Source organism: Gorilla gorilla, chromosome 5 (genome assembly GCF_029281585.2).
Source record: "Gorilla gorilla gorilla isolate KB3781 chromosome 5, NHGRI_mGorGor1-v2.1_pri, whole genome shotgun sequence".
In the NCBI taxonomy this organism is placed as follows: domain Eukaryota; kingdom Metazoa; phylum Chordata; class Mammalia; order Primates; family Hominidae; genus Gorilla; species Gorilla gorilla.
This window is the reverse complement of record NC_073229.2, coordinates 152,074,621-152,094,090: the sequence shown is the minus strand read 5'-3', so window position 1 is coordinate 152,094,090 and position 19,470 is coordinate 152,074,621. Positions and strand designations below refer to the sequence as shown.

The window sequence follows — 19,470 nt, the reverse complement described above, 5'->3', positions numbered from 1 at the left end:
CACTGCCCTAGCAAAGTTCTCCATAAGGCTTCTGCCTCCACGGTAAACTTCTGCCTGGACATCCTGGCATTTCCATACATCCTTTGAAATGTAGGCAGAGGTTCCCAAACCCCACAACTGGAGTGGAAGGATAGAAATAAGCCAGGGAGGAAGGCTAGAATGAACCATGTAGTATTGGATTAGAGTAGGCAATATCAGTATGAACTTATGTTTACATTCTTATATAAATACAGATGAATACATGTAGAAATATTTATATGTGTGTGTATACAGTGATCAAAGCTGAAACAATTTGAGCACAAAATAAGTTTTAAAAGTAGTATTAGATTATAACTTAAAGTATAAAATATATATCCATGGATATGTATAAAATATTCATGGATATATATAATATATATATCCATAAACCCATGCTGATATAAATAAACTCATGATTAAATAAATAAATAAGTAAATGAAGGAGAAGACAGAAATATCTCCTTTAAAATTCTCCAAATTACTTACGTAGATATTCCTCCCTCAAGGAGCTACAGTGTAAGTTCCTCCCCTTTAAGTGTAGGCTACACTTAATGACTTGTTTTCATGGAGAACAGTGTGAAAAGAGGGGAAAGGTAACAATACTGTGGAGAAACTTGGCAAACACTACCTTAGTCAGATAAAGTTAACATTATCAGTGATAGATTATGTTGATAGCCTATAATTTTGATATGACAGAATGAGAACTGTAATTTACCTCTGTGGTCTTCCTCTCCAAACCCATAACCCAAGGTGAACCATGAGAAAAACATCAGACAAACTGAAATTGAGGCACATTCTACAAAATGCCTAACCAGTATCCCTCAAATTGTCAAGGTCATCAGAAACAAGGAATGTCTGAGAAACTACCACAGCTCCCAGGAGCCTAGGGAGACATAATGGCCAAAGGCAATGGGGTATCCTGAATGGGATCCTAAAAAGGAAAAATGACGTTAGCAAAATCTAATAAAATTTTAGTGAAGTATGAAGTTTAGCTAATAATAATAATATCTCAATATTGGCTTCTACATTGTGACAAATGCACCATCATAATGTAAAGTGTTAAAATAAAGGAAACAGGTGTTTGTATGGGTATACAGGAAATCTCTGTACTATCTCTGCAACTTTTCTATGATTCTATAACCTATTCTCAAATAATTATTTTAAAAAATTATGGTTGCTGTATTTTATAAACTCCATTTCAAATGTACAGTCATCTAATTATCTTCCCTAAGGCATGGTGATAGTAGAAACAGATTCTCCATTTCCTGGATCTATTCAGAGAGCTTTATTCTGGAAATAACATTGTGGGAATGGATAAAAATATTCAATTACTTTTGAATACTTGCTATCAGAAAACAATACTTATGTAATGAGATTGTAACTGTTTATAGCAAGAATTTTCTTCCCTAATAACAAATTCTTAAAGATAAATATGTAATTCCTAAGAATGAAATAAATACATCTTCTAAGACAATGAGCTTACAAAATGATGAGGCTTGTTGCAATGCTCTCAGAGTTTAATTGGAAAAAAGAGACACTGAGAAGGTAGTCTGAACTATGACTGTAATTCTTTATAAAAAAAATCATCTATAACAAGCCTTTTACTTAGTCTTAGCTAGTTTATATATTTAAAAAGGAAATTAGATGCACTAGAAAATAATGAAAGCTAAAGCTATTATTTTTCTATAAAGTGAATCTATAAATCTCTTCTGTTGCTACCTTTTCAATCCCTTTGAGATTTTTTTTTACTGAGAGTTTCTCAAGAGATTAAATTTTGTGGGTAAGTGTAATAGTTCTTGCCCAGGTTTTTCTGTTACTGGATCTATGACTTTTCCAACTTTGAAAATTATCTCAGGCAAATTGTGTATCATTATCTTAGTTTGTAAAATAGGAGTACTTTTGAGACAAAATGTCCTCAACCATGTATTGCTGATGTTTCAAGTGAACAAAGTAGGTTCTTCAGGTTTTTAAAACACTGTGGAAATAAGAATCCTGACCAACCTGCATCCATCACCATTCTCCTTTGTGTGTGTATAGTTGTTGTTTTATGTTTGTGTGTTTGTTTTTGTTGACATCTCTATTACTTTTCCCAGTAATTCATTTGACTGGGACTGTTAAATATACTGTTAATATTACAAAGCTTTGGTTACCAAGTGTATTAGTCTGTTCTCATGCTGCTATAAGGATACCCAAGACTAGCTAATTTATAAAGGAAAGAGGTTTAATTGATTCACAGTTCCACAGGGCTGGGGAAGCCTCAGGAAACTTACAATCATGGTGGAAGGCAAAGCAAACATGTCCTTCTTCACATGGCAGCATGAAGGAGAATGAGTGCCAAGTGAAGGGGGAAGCTCCTTATAAAACCATCAGATCTCGTGAGAACTCACTCACTATCATGAGAACAGCATGTTGAAACTGCCCCCATGATTCGATTGTCTCTACCTGGTCCCACTCTTGACATGTGGGTATTATTACAATTCAAGGTGAGTCTTAGGTGGGGACACAGAATCAAACCATATCACCGAGTAACTTCCCCGACTCAGTCTAGTGGCACCAGGTGAAAAAAAGTTATTTGTAACTCACAGTTTCATGTATACATTTGTCAGGTTAAGCAAATGGTCTGTTGCCCAATAAACTAACTTGGGTTAAATAAATACATATCCTAAGTTGAATTTACTAAACTAGATAATTTGTATTTAATGCATATTTTAATATTTTATTTTTGTAATATATATACTTAATATATTATTTAATTTTTAGGTCTGAAATCTAAAAGGAAAGTTGATTTTTTGTAAGCAATTGGCAACTTATCAGTGCTTAATTTGTAATAGATAACTATTTTAAATGTTTTAAGCTCTACTTTTAATAATACAGGACTGAATTGTTTCTGTGAGACTCTAAAATGTTAGCACATCAAAACGCAAATGGCATCTTTGAGTTTCTCTCAGTTATAAGAGATAACAAATGTGAAAAAAAAAGAGAAAAGAGAAAAGAGCTGTTAAAGTGGGCATACCCTTTCTACAGACATATTGCAGTTAAGCTTTTCACAAATGCTATATAAAAGTCAGAGGAAAATGTTAGAGTTACATCACAGGACCTCCACCATTTAAAGGGAAAAACTGGAAAATCTCTTATGAATATAAGGGCTTCATTTTTTATTTCATGGTTCTGAGGAAAGGTTGAGTCCTACAGCAAGGGAAAATGTCAGGGCATAATTCATACGGTAACACCAACATTCACATTGCACTTTGCAAGACATTTCAACCTGTGCTCCTGTTCTGTGGCACCGAGCAGTAGGCAGAACTGAGTGTAAAAAAATACGCAGATCGACTCAGTTGAGTCAAGTCTCCTCATAGTGAGCAGGCTCATCTACCTGACTGCTTTTTACCCTTTAAGATTAATCTGAGGAACACTCTTCCTGGGGAGACCCCTTCCTAATTCTTGAAGTTCCTGAACTGTATGCATTGGATTGTGATTCTTAACTTGTGGGCATGGTCGGCTAAAATGTAATGTCTCTAAGGGCTTATACTCTCAGTGCCTTGTATAATGACAAGCATAGAGGAAGAGTTCAGTGGTTTGCTGAAAGGACAATTAAACATTAATTTAGAAAAAAGGATGATCAAAAAAGAAACTTACATGGGAAGAAACATGAATCCTACATTGAGTTTTATTCAAAAGGAAACTAAAAGTGCCAGGAGGCAGGAGCTTCTTTGAAAACCAGGTGGTGATGAATGAACACACTCATAGGCGGTTGCATTTTGCATGTTGCATTTTGACAAAACAAATTGTTGTGTATAGTAGGATTTTATTTTCTTTCAAGGTTATTAAAATCATTCATATTCATTCTTATAAATTAAGAATGAAACCCCGTCTTTACTAAAAATATAAAAAATTAGCTGGGTGCTGCAACAGAGCAAGATTCCATCTCAAAAAAATAAAATAAAATAAAAAGAAGAATGTACATATGGTTGGAGACAGAAGAGAATGGTGATCAAGGTATTTCAAATGGAAACCATTTACGGCACTGGGAACATTTATGGTGGGTGTACTATGATTTTGTTTATCACATACCCATTCCTTCTCTTTTGGGTAATTAGCTCACTTATTTCCCTTTGATATATCTCCTCTTCCAACACTTTTTGTGATTTAGCTGAGACAACTGCCTAATAAAATCCAAAGTAGAGCCCGTGAACCTGAAATTATGGGAAATTAGCATATTTCATTTTCTAGTCATAATGACTGGCTGAGACATATACATGTGAGCCAAGTTGGATCAATCACAGCTTATCCTGGGACTTTTCCAGGTATAACTAGGAGAAGGTAGTCTCTTCCATTGCACTTTAATCTATGAGATACAAATCTTGAGCTGCCAGGTGTCACACAACAGCAGGATATCCCTGAAATGTCGCTCATGCAAAAACAAACAAACAAACAAACAAAAACAAACAAACAAAAAATCCGAGACTAATGCCCTAATGGTATTGTATGATTTCCCAGAGCAAGCTTATTTTGTAGGTAGAAATGCTGTAAACCTTTCAATGACGAACCAATAAATGGCACTTTTTGGTTAATCCAAAATCACAGGAGTGATTCCTATAAGCCTAATTTTTTCCTCTTTAGAAATAAACAGTGAAAAGAAAGTTTCAGAGAACGAATGATTTAGATACCAGTCAGAATAACTTCTAAGATTTCTTCGTTTTTGTTTTTTTCCGATACTATCTACTTGGAGATAAGGGTTTATTCTTTACTCAAAGAAATATTACATTGCACTGAAATATTATAATATAGTTTTAAGCCTCTACTGTTGAAGCTTATTTCTCTGCTTGTGAATTTTTTTTTTTTTTAACATTCAGACAGTTCTGCTTACTTTTTAGGAAAGCAGCTATAGAGAATTTAGCAAACGAATTGGTATCTTACGTAAAGTTTGCTTTGAGCCATTTTTCTTTTCTTTTTCTTTTCAACAATACTTCTCTTGGGATAGAAATCGTTGGCAATAATGATACTAACTATAATTTAACCATCATTTCATAGCCAAGTCCATCTCTGTTCTTTAGCGGAAATTTTAAGAAGATGTATTAAGTAGTAGCAAGCCTGGTGTGAGGACAAGATTTTTTTTTCAACAGGAACTTCCCTGTTTGAATTATTAGGGTAATGTGAAATGCATTTTCTTTTCTTTTCTCCTCCTTTTTTTGGTCATTAAAGTAATAAATGCTTCAGTTGATGGTATAAATAAATCTTTGTGTGTATCTGATTATATCTAAATGTGAAATTGCTACATCAAATTGATTTCAAGATAGATCACAGCAGTTTGTAATATAGATGAGTGACTAAACATTGCACCATTAACAGTATGAATTTTATGAAATAAATATTTGCTTTTTCTGTCAGCTTGGTTTTTACTCTGATTCCATTCATTTGGTCAATTTTGCTTTAGATATTTTGAAGCTATATTATTGAAAGCTGTGAATTTTCTTCAAGAATTGGTCACCCTTTCATTATTAAACAAATAACCTTATTATCTTTTATAATCCTTCTTGTCTTTAAATCTAATTGATGTAATATTGATGTAGTTTCACGAGCTTTCTTTTGCTTAATGTCTTATGGTATATATTTTCCCATTTTTTCATCTTTAGACTTTCTATAAACTTATAATTAAATTGTACATTTTTAAGTAAATTTATGTGTTTAAATGTTATCTGCCAACATTAGTTTATTACTTGAACTATTAAACTATTTAATTTTTATTTGTATATTATTTCATTTAAGTTATTTTAAGAGTATAATTGAGTTTATGTATACCATCATACTATTTGCTAGCAATTTTGAGGTTCTTTTTCTTTTCTTTCTCGTCTTTTTTGGATTAATTAATTTTATCATCCATTTACCATTTTTAGTGGCTTTCCTAGAAATCACATGTGTTTTTATTTATTTAACTCTGATATTAAACATCACTTTTGCAACTTCTCTAGAAGCCTAGTGCTTTAGAACATTTTAACTTCATTATCAGTTTTGCTTTTGCATTACTGCTATATTTTACAATATATTGCATGAACTATATATAGTGCAAATATATTCAAAACTCCACAAGCCATTAATTATTGTTTTGGGAACTCAATATATTCAGTTCACTGACATATTCGCCCTCTTCATTCCTTCCTGTGGTCTTGACTTTCTGTCTGAGATCATTTTACTTTCACCTGCAGAACACCCTTTATAGTATTTCTTTTAGTGAGAGTTTACTGGTGATGAATTTTCTTAGTTTTTGTTTGTCTGAAAATGTCTTTATTTTGCTGTTGCTTTCATGCGTCTCTGGATTTAGAATATCAAGTTGGTAGTTATTTTCTTTCAGCATTTTAATGATGCTATTCCATTGTGTTCTACCCTTATTGGTTTTTGTTAGTAAGTCAGCTATCATCTTATTGGTGATCCTTTGAAAGTGACGATTTCTTTTCTTCAGAGTGCATTTAAGATATTCTCTTTGACTTTGGCTTTTTAACGTTTTAGTATGATGTTCCTTAGTGTGCCTTCTTTTGCATTTATCCTCCTTGGTGGTGTTGGCAAGGCTTGAATCTATGGATTGATGCCTTTTTCAACTTTGGAAAATCTTCAGCTATTATCTCTTAAAATATTTCTTCTCCCGCTATTATTTCTCCTCTCATGTTGGGACTCAGTTTACATATAAGATCTTTCCATTATGGCTGAAATATCTCTCTGGAGAGAGACAGAGATGGATAGAGAGAGAGAGAGAGAGAGAGTGAGAGAGAAAGAGAGAGAGCAGATCTTTCCTACCCTCCCATTTCCAGTTCAACAATCCTCTCTTACTGTATGTCCCATTTGCTGTTAAAACCAATTATTGAATTTTTAATTTCAGTTACTGTATTTTTTAACTCTAGAATTTTCATCCGATACTTTCTATAGATGGCAGTTCTTTTCTCCTTCTTGTCTTCTAGTTTTGAACATGTTTATCAAAATTATCTTAAATTGCAGGACTAATAATTCCAATATCGGAATCACCCCATGAGTTTGTTTCTGTGGTCTCCCTTCTCTCTGTCTTTCTCTGTCCTGTCTTCTGGCATTCCCATTCGTTTCATACTTAATTATAGATGTTGTATTTTTAAATATTACAGAAGTTCTGGCTGCTTTTCCTCAACAGGAGGATTTACATTTGCTTCTATCTGGCAGCAAGAATAGGGGCAGACCACTTTAATCCAATGAGGGATTGAGCTAATTTTAGTCTAAGCTTCAGTTTTTGTAAAGCTAGTTCTATTTATAGGCAACCCTTTCTCTTAGGAAGCAGCCTTCAGGAGCCCCAACTGAGAACACAAGCATTTGTTGCGACTCCTGCTCCCTCCTTGGCTGGCCCTGGCTTCCCAGTTCTGCAAGACTGCTGAAAGCACTCCTTGGCTTCTTCAGCTTCCTACCAACCATGCTCTTGTTTATGTCTCATACAATCAACCCTGTACTGCTTTCAATGAGCAAAAAATTTTTAAGGGGAAAAAGTGGTGCTGAGCAATACATTTCTCTGACTTTTCCTGGAGGACTTGCTACATCCCAAAGTCCAATTTATTTTGGTCTCTTTTGCTATGTGAAACTGCCAAAAACTCAACTCAGGTTCTCTCCTCCTGAGCCACCAGTTTTTGCCTTCTCAGACTCTCTCTTGGTGCCAGTTACTAACCCATAAAAGCCTTGAGGAAAAAGAAGTACAGAATATGGAGTTCCTCTAATGGTTCTGCTCTGCTTTACAGGATCTTGGCCTCTCATGTTCTGTGCCCTGACAGCTCTCTTGTTTCTTAAAACAGCTTTTTAAAAAACTATACAGCTCTTCTAGGTGCCTTTGGTAGAAAACGTGGTCAGATACAAGCTCATAGCCAGAAATAGAAGTCTTTGAATATTTTTATTTTGCATATTGACTAACAAGTGGCCTTTACCCACCTAAGCCATTGTTTATTTGAAGGATGTGCTTTTTTTTTTTTTCTATTTTGTTCAAACTCCTTTTTGATTTACAGGAGTATTTCATAAGTTAGTTGTCAAATATATTGTTAGTTTTTTCCTTCAATTACTACTCAGAAATAGTTATTTTCTTGCCCTTTTCCAGACATTTTCCTATTTTTCCCCTCTGGTTTATTTTTATTTAAATTTAATTTTAAAATGTATCTAACTTTAATTTTATTGCATGGAAAGTTAGGGAAATTTTCTCCCCAATTATTTAACAACCATTTGTTGAATAAAACGTTCTTTCCCACTGCCTTGGAATTTCACCTTTTTCAAATAGTAAATTATTATGTACAGTCTAGTTTTTTTTTAAATTGTCGTTAATCTATTATTATACCTATAACATGCTGTTCTAATGACCAAATTTCAATAATTCATTTTACTACCTGATGATTCAAGTACTCTTGAACTCATTGCTCTTCTTTGTCAACCTTAACTTGGCTGCTCACATCAGGATTTTTTTGCCTGCGTGTCAGAAGTGATTACGATCTGGTCTAAAGCAGTAGCAGTGGGGATATAGAGCAAAGACAGAGTGAGTGGTACTGAGTATTGCCATCTATAGGGCCTGATGGATTTAACAGCTAGAGAAAAAAAATGGAATCTCACATGATTCTAAGCCTTCCGGCTTGGGAAACTAAGAGAATAGCAGTGTCATTAATTAAGACTGAGAATACAAAGAAGATTATCACAGAGAGAGCGTCATCTGTCGCGAGAGCAGAAGCAGATGGAGCCTAGGTAATTGTAAGAGATTGGTGATACGAAATGGCTGTTTGGCTAGTAGGATAGAAATTTGACCTGGGAATATTAAAAAAATAAGTGATATCCAGCTTGCATTAGATATCAAATGAAATTTATTGTGGCATCAGTTCTAACGGATTCATAATTTTTAAGGAGCAGTCCACAGAAGCCTCTTTCATATATTCATCCACATGAAATACACTAGTAGGCTGTAAACTCTGGGGAGGGGTATGGAAGGCAGACAGATCAAGGGTAGGAAATTTTTGGACAAAAAAGTTGCCAGTGAGGAATTTGAATCTAATGATAGTAAACCTGTTGATGTGGTCAGTCATAAATTCTGCTTTTATAAAGAAAGAAATGAAGCTGGACTGATTATTGAAAATGTCAAATAGGATTACAAAGAGTTGAAACAGTTTTATAAGCTCCATATCAAAACTAGGCAGTTTTTATCTTTCTAGGTCATTTACATGATGGCCATTGTAGAACTGAGATGTCCCCTGACCCTCTGTATGTGGCTATGCTCTCTGCAGCCTAAGGCCAAAACAGTTAATAGATAAGCGCCTGGGTTTGGTTACTAAAGAAAACGTGTAGATTCCTGTCATCTTTCAAGTGTATACATACCAACCAGTATTCTTTTTTTTTTTTTTTTTTTGAGACAGAGTCTTGCTGTGTCATTCAGCCTGGAATGCAGTGGCATGTTCACAACTCACTGTAGCCTCAAACTCCAGGGCTCAAGTAATCCTCCTTCCTCAGCCTCCTCACAGCTGGGACTACAGGCATGTGCCACCATGCCTGGCTAATTTTTTAATTTTTTTGTAGAGACAAAGTCTCACTATGTTGCCCAGGCTGGTTTTGAATTCTTGGGCTCAAGCAATTCTCCTACCTCAGCCTCCTAAAGTGCTGGGACTACAGGTGTGAGCCACCGTACCCAGCCTCAACCAATATTCTTCTACTTTACCTTAAAGAGGCTTAGGAACTACCACCTTTAATTGTATATATTTTAAATATTGTTTCAGTTACATGCAAAAAATAGAGAGGGGCAGGATTTTGAAGAGATCAATGTTCATGAGGTTTCTCCTGCTTCCTTTGACGCTGATCATTTCCCCTCCTAAATTTCAACAATAAGATCAGAATTGTGGAATTGTGAACTTGGAAGAAGTTATAAAATTTATTGGACTCTTCTACTTCATCTCCATTTAGTAAATAAAACAAATGAAAATCAGAGAAGACAAGGCTGACGTTAGCCTGTAAATCAAAAGCAGAACTAAATCCAGAAAATGCAGGTTTCCTGACAAGTAATTTTAATACTTTCTGCTATAGTGTAGAGATTAGAAAACTCATTTTAATGTACTTTGTTAATTTACTGTATCATTTTGCATATTCTATCCCTACCCTACCCTCCTTTAAGATTCAGCAAAATTTTTAATGTGGAAGAATAAAAAGTGGTTTCGATACTCTCTCCAGAGTATAGTATCAGAATTCTAAAAAGAGCTGACGCAAAGCACTTTTATTACCAATTTTAATGTAAAGGCACTGACAGTATGCAAATAAGGCACAAAGCCAAGCTTTAGAAATGAACTAGAGAGATAATGAATTCACATGGTGCCATTTTTAAGATTAGACTTTAGTCCTATGTTCCTGTTCTTTGTTGGTGGGCAAGCCACAAGCAACTCTGACCTCAGTTTTGCTACCATAGTAGATGCACACCTGGATTAACAAAGGACAGAATGCGCTACTTAGCACGTCTCATTTTTTGGGCAGTGTCTGTTCACCCCACCCCCATCCTGTTCAACTTCAATGTCAGAAGGAAATGAAGCCACAATGTGAACAAAAAGAGCTATAACATTTTTTGTCTCCTGCTTCCCCCCTCCCTCTTCATTGTCCTCCCCACATAGAGCTACTCCACCCCACTCTGGCTGTAGTGTGACATTCCTGCCTGCCTGAGGAAGAAATGGTGAGCAGGGGCTGCAATTGCAGACAAGTGTCACCCAGAAGCCACAAGTTTCTGTGAGCACCAGGTCTACAAACTACCCAAGGCATAGCAATGGCATTATCACTGGAAGAATTCGTCCACTCCCTTGACCTCAGGACCCTACCCAGGGTTCTAGAAATCCAGGCAGGCATCTATTTTGAAGGTAAGCACTCTCCAATACCTTTACTGGCTAGAACATTCTTGTAAAGTATACATTTTTGAAAATTGGAGGGGGGGAATTTTAACAGCGAGTATGTGAGTTCTGGTAAAGGAAAGGCGATCACAAAAGAAAGTAATGAACTGACCAATGAATCATCAAAAGCCAATGGTGTTGGAGAGGGGAGAAACTAGACAGGACTCTGGGACAGACAGAAATAAGGAATTGAGTGAAGCTTCTTGAGCTTTCTGTAGGCCTTGAATGGTGAACTATTTCTGCCTTTGCTTTGAAATTTGTTGTAATCAAGAATAATAAATTTAGTTATCAATATTTATGTTTCCACAATATAAAAAATAAAATTTAGCTTGCTAAAACAAAAGCAACTATCAAAGGCACAGTGTTTAGAAAGAAGTATTTCCAAATATTTCCCAAACTTTTAGCTTCTAAATGTTGCTTATACCAATGTTTTTCTCACTCTGTAGTGGCCTAACTCCAAATTCCTTAAATAATGAAAATTTTAATTTGAAGGTATAGAAATTATTGCTACAAGATAATTTTTTAAAATTGATGTTGAAAACTCAGAGTTCAATTAAACTTATTGAATAATAAGATAGTGAGTTTTGGTGTAACTCACTATGTTAATTCAGGTAAAAGAACATTATAACCTCCAATATACAACCTAGAATCTTTACATGGTTAGTTTGAATACATAGAATACAATTAATAATTCTGTAGGTGTATTTCTGGCCTCAAGAGTGGTAGAATTGAAGCAGTTGTAGAAACAGATCAAGACAAAACTACCAGGAAAATAACTTAACTGTTGGTAGGCAGGTCTTTCTTGTTCATAGACAAAATAATGTATTACATATTATGTTGCAAAGTAAAAGAAAGATTAACACATCAGCTCCAGTTTTTATATATATTATATATATATATATAAAATATACACACACATACTTGCAGGTGATGAACTGATATGGGCTGTTATCAGCTTAGTGTACAGTTTTATTTAACTAATTTGTAAGTTGATTTTTGGAATCAGACTATGTTTTGCCGTGTATAATCATATTATCAATGTCTCTATTTCTAAGCCAGCCCCAAATCATTTTTTGTCTCATGGTTTGTGTTTTTTAGGCTTTATGTAAAAAGTCTTTCTTTATGTCTACTTTAAAAAGATATTTTCCTATGTTGTTTTTATCAACTTTACGGTTTCATATTTTGCATTTAGTTTTTAGTCTATTTGGAGGACAATGTTATGAATTGCACAGGGATCCAATTTTAGTTTTCTCTATACAGTTCACCTGATTTCCAGGTACCATTTGCTAAGCTGACAATCTTTCCGCCATTGATTTTTGTTGCCTCCTTCAAATCATATTATATGTTCACCTCTGTATCAGTCTGTCTCCAAAATATCTCTTCTATTCCATGTTTATTTTTTTTCTTAACTGCCCCCAAACACACTATTTTTGTAACTATGGCCTTGCAATACGTGTTAATATAGAAATGATGTATAGACCAATCCCTTGTTTTCAATCCTTTTTTCCTAAATTGGCTTAGATATTCATAGACTTTAAAAATGTTTTTATAGATACATAATATATATACATATTTATGGGATACATGTGATATTTTGATACACTGTGTAATAATCAAGTCAGAGTAATGGGGATATTATTCATTGCCTCAAACTTTTACCATTTCTTCATGTTAGGAACATTCCAATTCCACTACTCTAGTTGTTTTGAAATATACAGTAAATTATTTTTAGCTATAGTCACCCTATTGTACTACCAAACACTAGATCTTATTCCTTTTAACTGTGTTTTTGTACCCATTAATCAACCAACCCCTCTCTATCCCCCTCCCACTACCCTTCCCAGCACCTGGTAGTCATCATTCTACTCTCTATCTCCATGATATCAATTTTTTTAGCTCCCACAAATTAATGAGAACATGTGATATTTGTCTTTCTGTGCCTGGCTTATTTCACTTAACCTAATGTCCTTCAGTTCTATCCATGTTGTTGCAAATGACAGGATTTCATTCTTTTTTATGGCTGAATAATATTCCACATTTTATTTGTCTATTCATCTGTTGATGGACGTTTAAGTTGATTTCATATTTTGGCTATTGTAAAAACATGTGAATGCAGGTATCTCTAATATATTGATATCTTTTCTTTTGAATATATATCCAGCAGTGGGATTACTAGGTTGTAAGTAGTTCTATTTTTGTGTGTGTGTGTGTGAAAACTTCACACTGTTTCTCATAGTGACTGTACTGATTTACATTCCCATCATCGAGTATAAACGTTCCCTTTTCTCCACATCCTCTCAAACATCCATTATTTTTTATCTTTTTGATAAAAGCTATTTTAACTGAAGTGAGATAATATCTCATAACTTTTTCAATGAGTTTTTATTAAATCAATTGATTCTATAAGAAATCTAACTGGGATTTTTATTGGATTTATTGATTTGGTAGATTAAGTTGGAAAGAATTGACATTCTATACTGTTTCAAGAAAGAATGTAGTATGTCCCTCTATGTGTCCAGACCATCTTCTTCATACCTTATTATTTTACTACTATGTTTTACTGCAATTAAGAGGGAAAAAACTAAATACCTTGATCATTTTCACAGTGTAAACACATTCATGTAACTGCCACCCTGGTCCAGAAATAGAAAATTCCAAGTATTCCAGAAGCCCTATCCTGTGCTCTTTCCCAGTCATTATATACTATCTCCCTCAACTGTAACCACTATCATGACTTGTCCATTTATGACCCTTACATAAATGGAAAATTACAGTATGTATTCTTTTCTGGTTGGTATATCTGTTTAACATTATATTTGTGAAACTAATCCATGCTGTTTTATATAGTTCATTCATTTTCAGTGTATGTTATTCCATTGGATGAATATACTACAATTTATGTATTAATTCTACTGCCAATAGGCATTTGGATTATTTCTGGCTTGGAGTTTCCAGTAATTTTGTCATGAAAATTCTCGTACATGTGTGCCTACATGTATATGCATTAAGTAGGGCATAAAAGTAAGTAGGATTACTATGTCATATTGTATGTGTACATTCACTCTTGGAAGGTAATGAAAAGCAAGTTTCTTAAGTAATCCAATTTACTTTCCTACAAGCAGTATATTTGTGTTCCAATTAACTCATATGCTTAGTAACACGATATTATCAGTCTTCTTAATTTTAGTCATTCTGGGAAGAGTATAGTGGTAGCTCATGGTTTTAGTTTTCATCTCCTTGATGACTAATAAGATTGAGCACCTTTTCATATATTTCTTGGATTTTTGGAAATACTGCTTTTTGCAGAGGTGGTTTATATTTCTTGCTCATTTTTCTGTTGAATTTTATACATTTTTGTTATTGATTTGATGGAGTTTATGTGTATATATATATTTGGGATATTTACTCTTTGTCAGTTTTCTGTGTTGCAAATTACTTTCTTAGTCTATAGTTTCATATTTTATTTTCAAAATTGTGTCTTTTAATGGACGAAAGTTTTCCACTTTCGTGTTAGTGTAGTCAGTTCGTATTTTCCTTTTTCTGTGTTGTGAACAATTTTTTTCTTTACCCTAAGTTCATGAAAATATCTATTATCTTCTAGAAATCCTATTGTTTACCCTCACCTTCAGATCTGTAGTCTATCTGGGTTTATGTTTTTGTATATGGTTTGAAGTTGAGAGCAATATTTATTTTTCTCTTCTATAGAGTCAATTGGCGCAGTGACATTTATTGAAAAGCTGCCTTTTCTCTATCATCTTACTCTGTTAACCTTACTCAGAAATAGTGTCCATACATGCCTGGGTCTTTTCCCTTTCATGCTGTTCTATTCATCTACTTGCTATCCTTACATCAATCTTTCCTGTCTTAAATAATGTGGATATGCAATATCTAATATATACTTTCTATTATATTATATTTAATAATATGCTACAGAGCCATGGTTCTCAAACTTGGTTGTGAATTAAAAATACTTGGATTGATTTTAAAATATAAATGCCTAGGTTTCTCATCAATAGGTAAAGATTTAATTATGTAAAAGGTAAGGCATCACCATCAGGTTTTTGAAAATCTTCCTGATGATTATAACACACAGCCAAATTTGATAACTACTACTTTAGAACAAGTTCTCCCAATTTATTATTCCTCTTTAAGTTTAGCACTTTGAATTTTCACATACATTTTAGAATTAACTTATCAACTTCCTCAAAAGTCCTCCTGGAATTTAGATTAGCTGTGCTTTGGTTTGGAGAAAATTGGCATCATTTTAAATTAAGTCTTCTGACCCACTAATCTGGTATAGCTCTCTAGTTATTTAAGTCTATTTCATTTCTGTCAATAACATTTTATAATTTTTTGTACAGATCTTGTATTTTTTCAGATTTATTCTTAGTTATTTGATTTTTTCATGCCATTTTAAATGGTATTTTAAAAATCATTTTCTCTTTGTTGTACTTATTGAATTTTAAGAATATATCTTTAACATTTTGGATATGTTATGTGTACATTTGCATTGTCTGTGAATATTGATGGATTTTGCTTCTACTATAATACTGAATAGAGGTAATAATAAAAAAAAGATCTCTGTATTTCATTCATGACCACTGAGAGCAATTTTCAGTAATTCACCATTCATGATGTTTGTTTTAGGTTAAATTAGTTCTAGTTTTCTAACAGGTTTTAAAAACTCGAATATATATTTGACATTTATCAAATATTCTTTTTGTAACTTTTATGATAATTACATAGTTTTTTTTACATTAAAAAGTGTTAAACATGCTTTTAATTGTGGAACACAACCAATGGGGTCATATTTCACTGAATTTGGCTTACTTTTTTTTTTTGTTAGAATGTTTGTATCTCTTTTAGGGAATAATATTGGCTTATAGTTTTTATTTTTTTGTAATATCCTAGCCAGGCTTTATTATCAAGTTAGTTGAACTTACGGAACTTCTTGGTTAGAGTCTTTTGTTATTTTACTAAAGATTTTATGTAACTTTGGTGTTATCGCTTATTTAAATATTTAGTAGAATTTTCAATGAAGGCCTCCTGAGCTGAGATTTCTAATATAGAAATGTTTTAAATTATGACTTCAATTTTTTAATAGTAAAGTCTTTTTATCCATGAGCATAGTTTATCTCTCATTTAAACAAGAGAATAAAATATCTTCTACATAATTTATCACAGTTTAAAAAAGAGTCTCTATAGAGTTCTTATGTATCCTAGGCTAGTTCCTAGAATGCACACACACATACTTATATCATGTGTGTATATATATATATATATATATTGCTATATTGAGATCGTATTTTGTCTCTTTTCCCATTGATTGTCTCTGAAGTGAAGAAATGCAGTTAAATATGATTAGTAATATTTATAAATTCCCTTGTTAATTCTAACAGTTTATATTTTTTATTTCACTGGTTTTCTTAAATAGACATTAATGTCAGAAACATCAAGTTGTGTCTCTTTCTTACCACAAATGTTTTTTCTTACCTTTTTATTATAGGCTAGAGCCTTCAGTATTATATCAAGCAATAGTGGAAATCCTTGTCTTATTCCTAGTCATAAAGAAAGTCATCTAAAGTTCCTTGTTAATATATTATGTACTAAATTTTGGTGTTTAACCTTTACTCAACTAAGGAAGTTCCCAACTATTCTTTGCTTTCTAGAAGTTTTCCTAATAAATAGGTATTGAGCTTAATCAATGATATTCCATCATTGATTAAGATAATAATGTGATTTACTTTCTTTAGTGTGTTTATGTGAGTTAACTTTAAAGATTTTTCAAATGTTGGAGGATCCTTTCACATAAATATATGTATTATATATAAATATATATTTTTTCATATAAATATATATATTTTCATATAAATATATGTATTTTCAAAAAGTATATACTTTTTGAAATACAATGTAGGAATTTCATATTATATTTAGGATTTTTACATTTAATCATAATTAAAATGAGCCCATAGACTTATTCATTTTAGATTTAAGATAACATTAGCTTCCGAAAATGAGTTATGTACATTTTGCTATTTCTGTTTTCTGAGATATTTTCTAAAAATAGGTTTAACATCTTCTTAAAAATTTGTTAGAGTGCTCCTGGATGACCTACTAAACATGGAATTTTTTTGAAAAGAAGCTAGAATTTGGTTTTGTTAATATTCTCTATGTTTTTTTTCTTTTATTTTTTCTGATTCAGTCTCGTTTATTTTCTTTTGTCTGTTTTCTCTTTTGCTCCTTTTCCAGCCTCCTATGTTGAATCGGCAGCCATGTTTAATACTTTGCTTCTTGATAAATGTGTTTAAAACGATTATTTTTTTCTAAGTATTTTTTAACTGTTTCCTATAACTTTTGCCATGTAGCATTTTCATTATTCCTCAGATCTAATTATAATGTATTTCTTTTTAAATCCAATAGCTATTAATTTTGTTTATTTGGTGATCATATAAGATTTTGTTTGCTATCCTTTTGCTTTTAATTAATAATTTCATTGTATTTTGTTAGAGATTGATAGTCTTTCTTTGGAATTGGTTGTGGTTTCCTTTACTTTGTGGTATGAAACACGTTCTACTTTGGAAATGCTTCCTGTGTGCTAAAAAAAAGTATGCTTTGTTTTTTGTTATAACACCTCTCTTTATATGCCAAATAGCTTGAGTTTTTATTTGTTTTGTTCAAATTATTTCTCTCACTGCTTATTTTTCATATGCTTAATCTCTCATTTACTTTATCTGTTGTACATCTATCTGGTTCACTCTTCATTTCTGTCTTTTATTTCATCAAAATTTTTTTGAGGTTCAGTTGTTCCATGTGCCTATGTTAGAGAGTTACATCTTTTTACTGTATTATCATCCTTTTTCCTTGATGATTTTTTTCTTTAGGTTCTATTTTGTTAGAAAATGTTACTACTCCAGCTTTCTTTTGGTATATCATTTTCTAAGCATTTGTTTCCAATATTTTGGGGTTCTATTTTTTGTTTTATGTGCAAGGAAACATATTCTTTGTCCTCTTTCTGCCTTTTGTCTCAGTTCAGGCAGTGGAGCCGGATTCCACCCGTCCTGTGGTGGTGATGACTCTGTGACAAATTTTGGGGGATGGGAGGTTTAAGGAAATTTGAAAAAGGCTGATGTCAAATCATGTGAGGTTCTGCGGTATTGGACTGAATACTCGCCGTTGACAACCACAGTGATAATAGGGATAATGTTCATCACAAGAACATCTTGCTCAAGCATTTATTATTTTAGGAGCCGTATCGATGTGAAGCGTTTATGCCCTATTGATGTGAAGCACGGAATTGTGGGTTATAAACTCAGGACTCTGCTTCCTGGATAAGTTATAAATGAGAGGTGATTCCATGGTCAACTTAAAACACTGAACACTTGTCCTTTGTTAGAAAAAATAGGTTTTATCATAACCTTGAGGTATGATGTGAAGATTAATTGAGCTATGGCATATAAAGAATTTAGCAAAATGACTGGCTGAGATTAATCTTTCAGTAAATCATAACTATTATTATTATTACCTTAATGCTGGTATATTGTAAAGAAACTGGTCAATTATTTCAAAAATTAAAACAAAACTGATTTGAATTTTTCTACTGTTATATACACCAACATAAATTAAATATGAAGAAAAATAGTAAAAAGTAAAACATTAACAATAAAACCATTTAAAGAAACCACATAAAAATGTGAAACTGAAACTTTGCAAAGTGAAAAAATTAAATTTATAAAATAAAAAGCTTCCTTATTCCAAAAAAACCCAAACTACATAAATGTGGAAGAAAGACTAACTCTACACAAGGGGAATATTTACATAATATAGAGCAGACAGACTATAAATATCCTGAATGTATAAGGAATTACTAAATAACAATAAACAAAAGTGAATATAAAGATGTAAAAGGCAGTTCACATACCATACTAATATTAAAAAATTCAAATCTACTATTAAAAATGCTAATGAAACAATAAATCATTATTTCTCTTTCAGGTCACTGGTATTAAAAGATTCACAAAAGTTATTGTAGGCATGAATGTGTGGAAAGGAGCTGAGGCACACTTGGTAATGTGTAAATGGTTACAGACTTTCGAGGTTGCAACTGGGTAATATTTATCTACAGAGAAAAATGTTTATAAACATCCAATTACTAGAAATTAATTTTAAAATACAATTACAAAAAGCAAAATAATGATTATATTAGAATGCTCATAGAAGCATGTTTTATAGAAAAATGCTAAGCAAGCCTAGAATGGAATAGCTTACATACATCCTAACAATGCATTATCAGGCATTGTCAAAGGGTCTAGAATTACAGTTGGGAAAAAAAGTAAAGCCCTCCCCTCTTGGAGCTTATATTCTAGTAAATGGGACAAATGACAAACCTAGATTTAGAATATATACAAGTGTCATGAAGCACTGACTGGAGAGTAAAGCAAGGTGAGGTGAAAGGTGATCTTTTGATAGGGTAACCGGGGCAGATTATCTCTGATGAAATTTGAGCAGGGACCTGAATAAACTGAGGAAATAAGCCTTGCCCACATCTGGAAGAACA

At 32.8% G+C, this 19,470-nt stretch overlaps 1 protein-coding gene across 1 annotated transcript in view; it reads left to right on the top strand.

Moving 5' to 3' along the window:
• Positions 1–10,666: 10,666 nt before the first annotated feature.
• The window catches only part of THEMIS (thymocyte selection associated), a 198,688-nt gene continuing 189,884 nt past the window's right edge, over positions 10,667–19,470 (top strand). Inside the window, exon 1 of the mRNA XM_019029818.4 lies at positions 10,667–10,883. Within this exon, the coding sequence (XP_018885363.3) occupies positions 10,793–10,883 (91 nt within the window). The 5' untranslated portion in view covers positions 10,667–10,792. The remainder of the gene's footprint in view (positions 10,884–19,470) is intronic.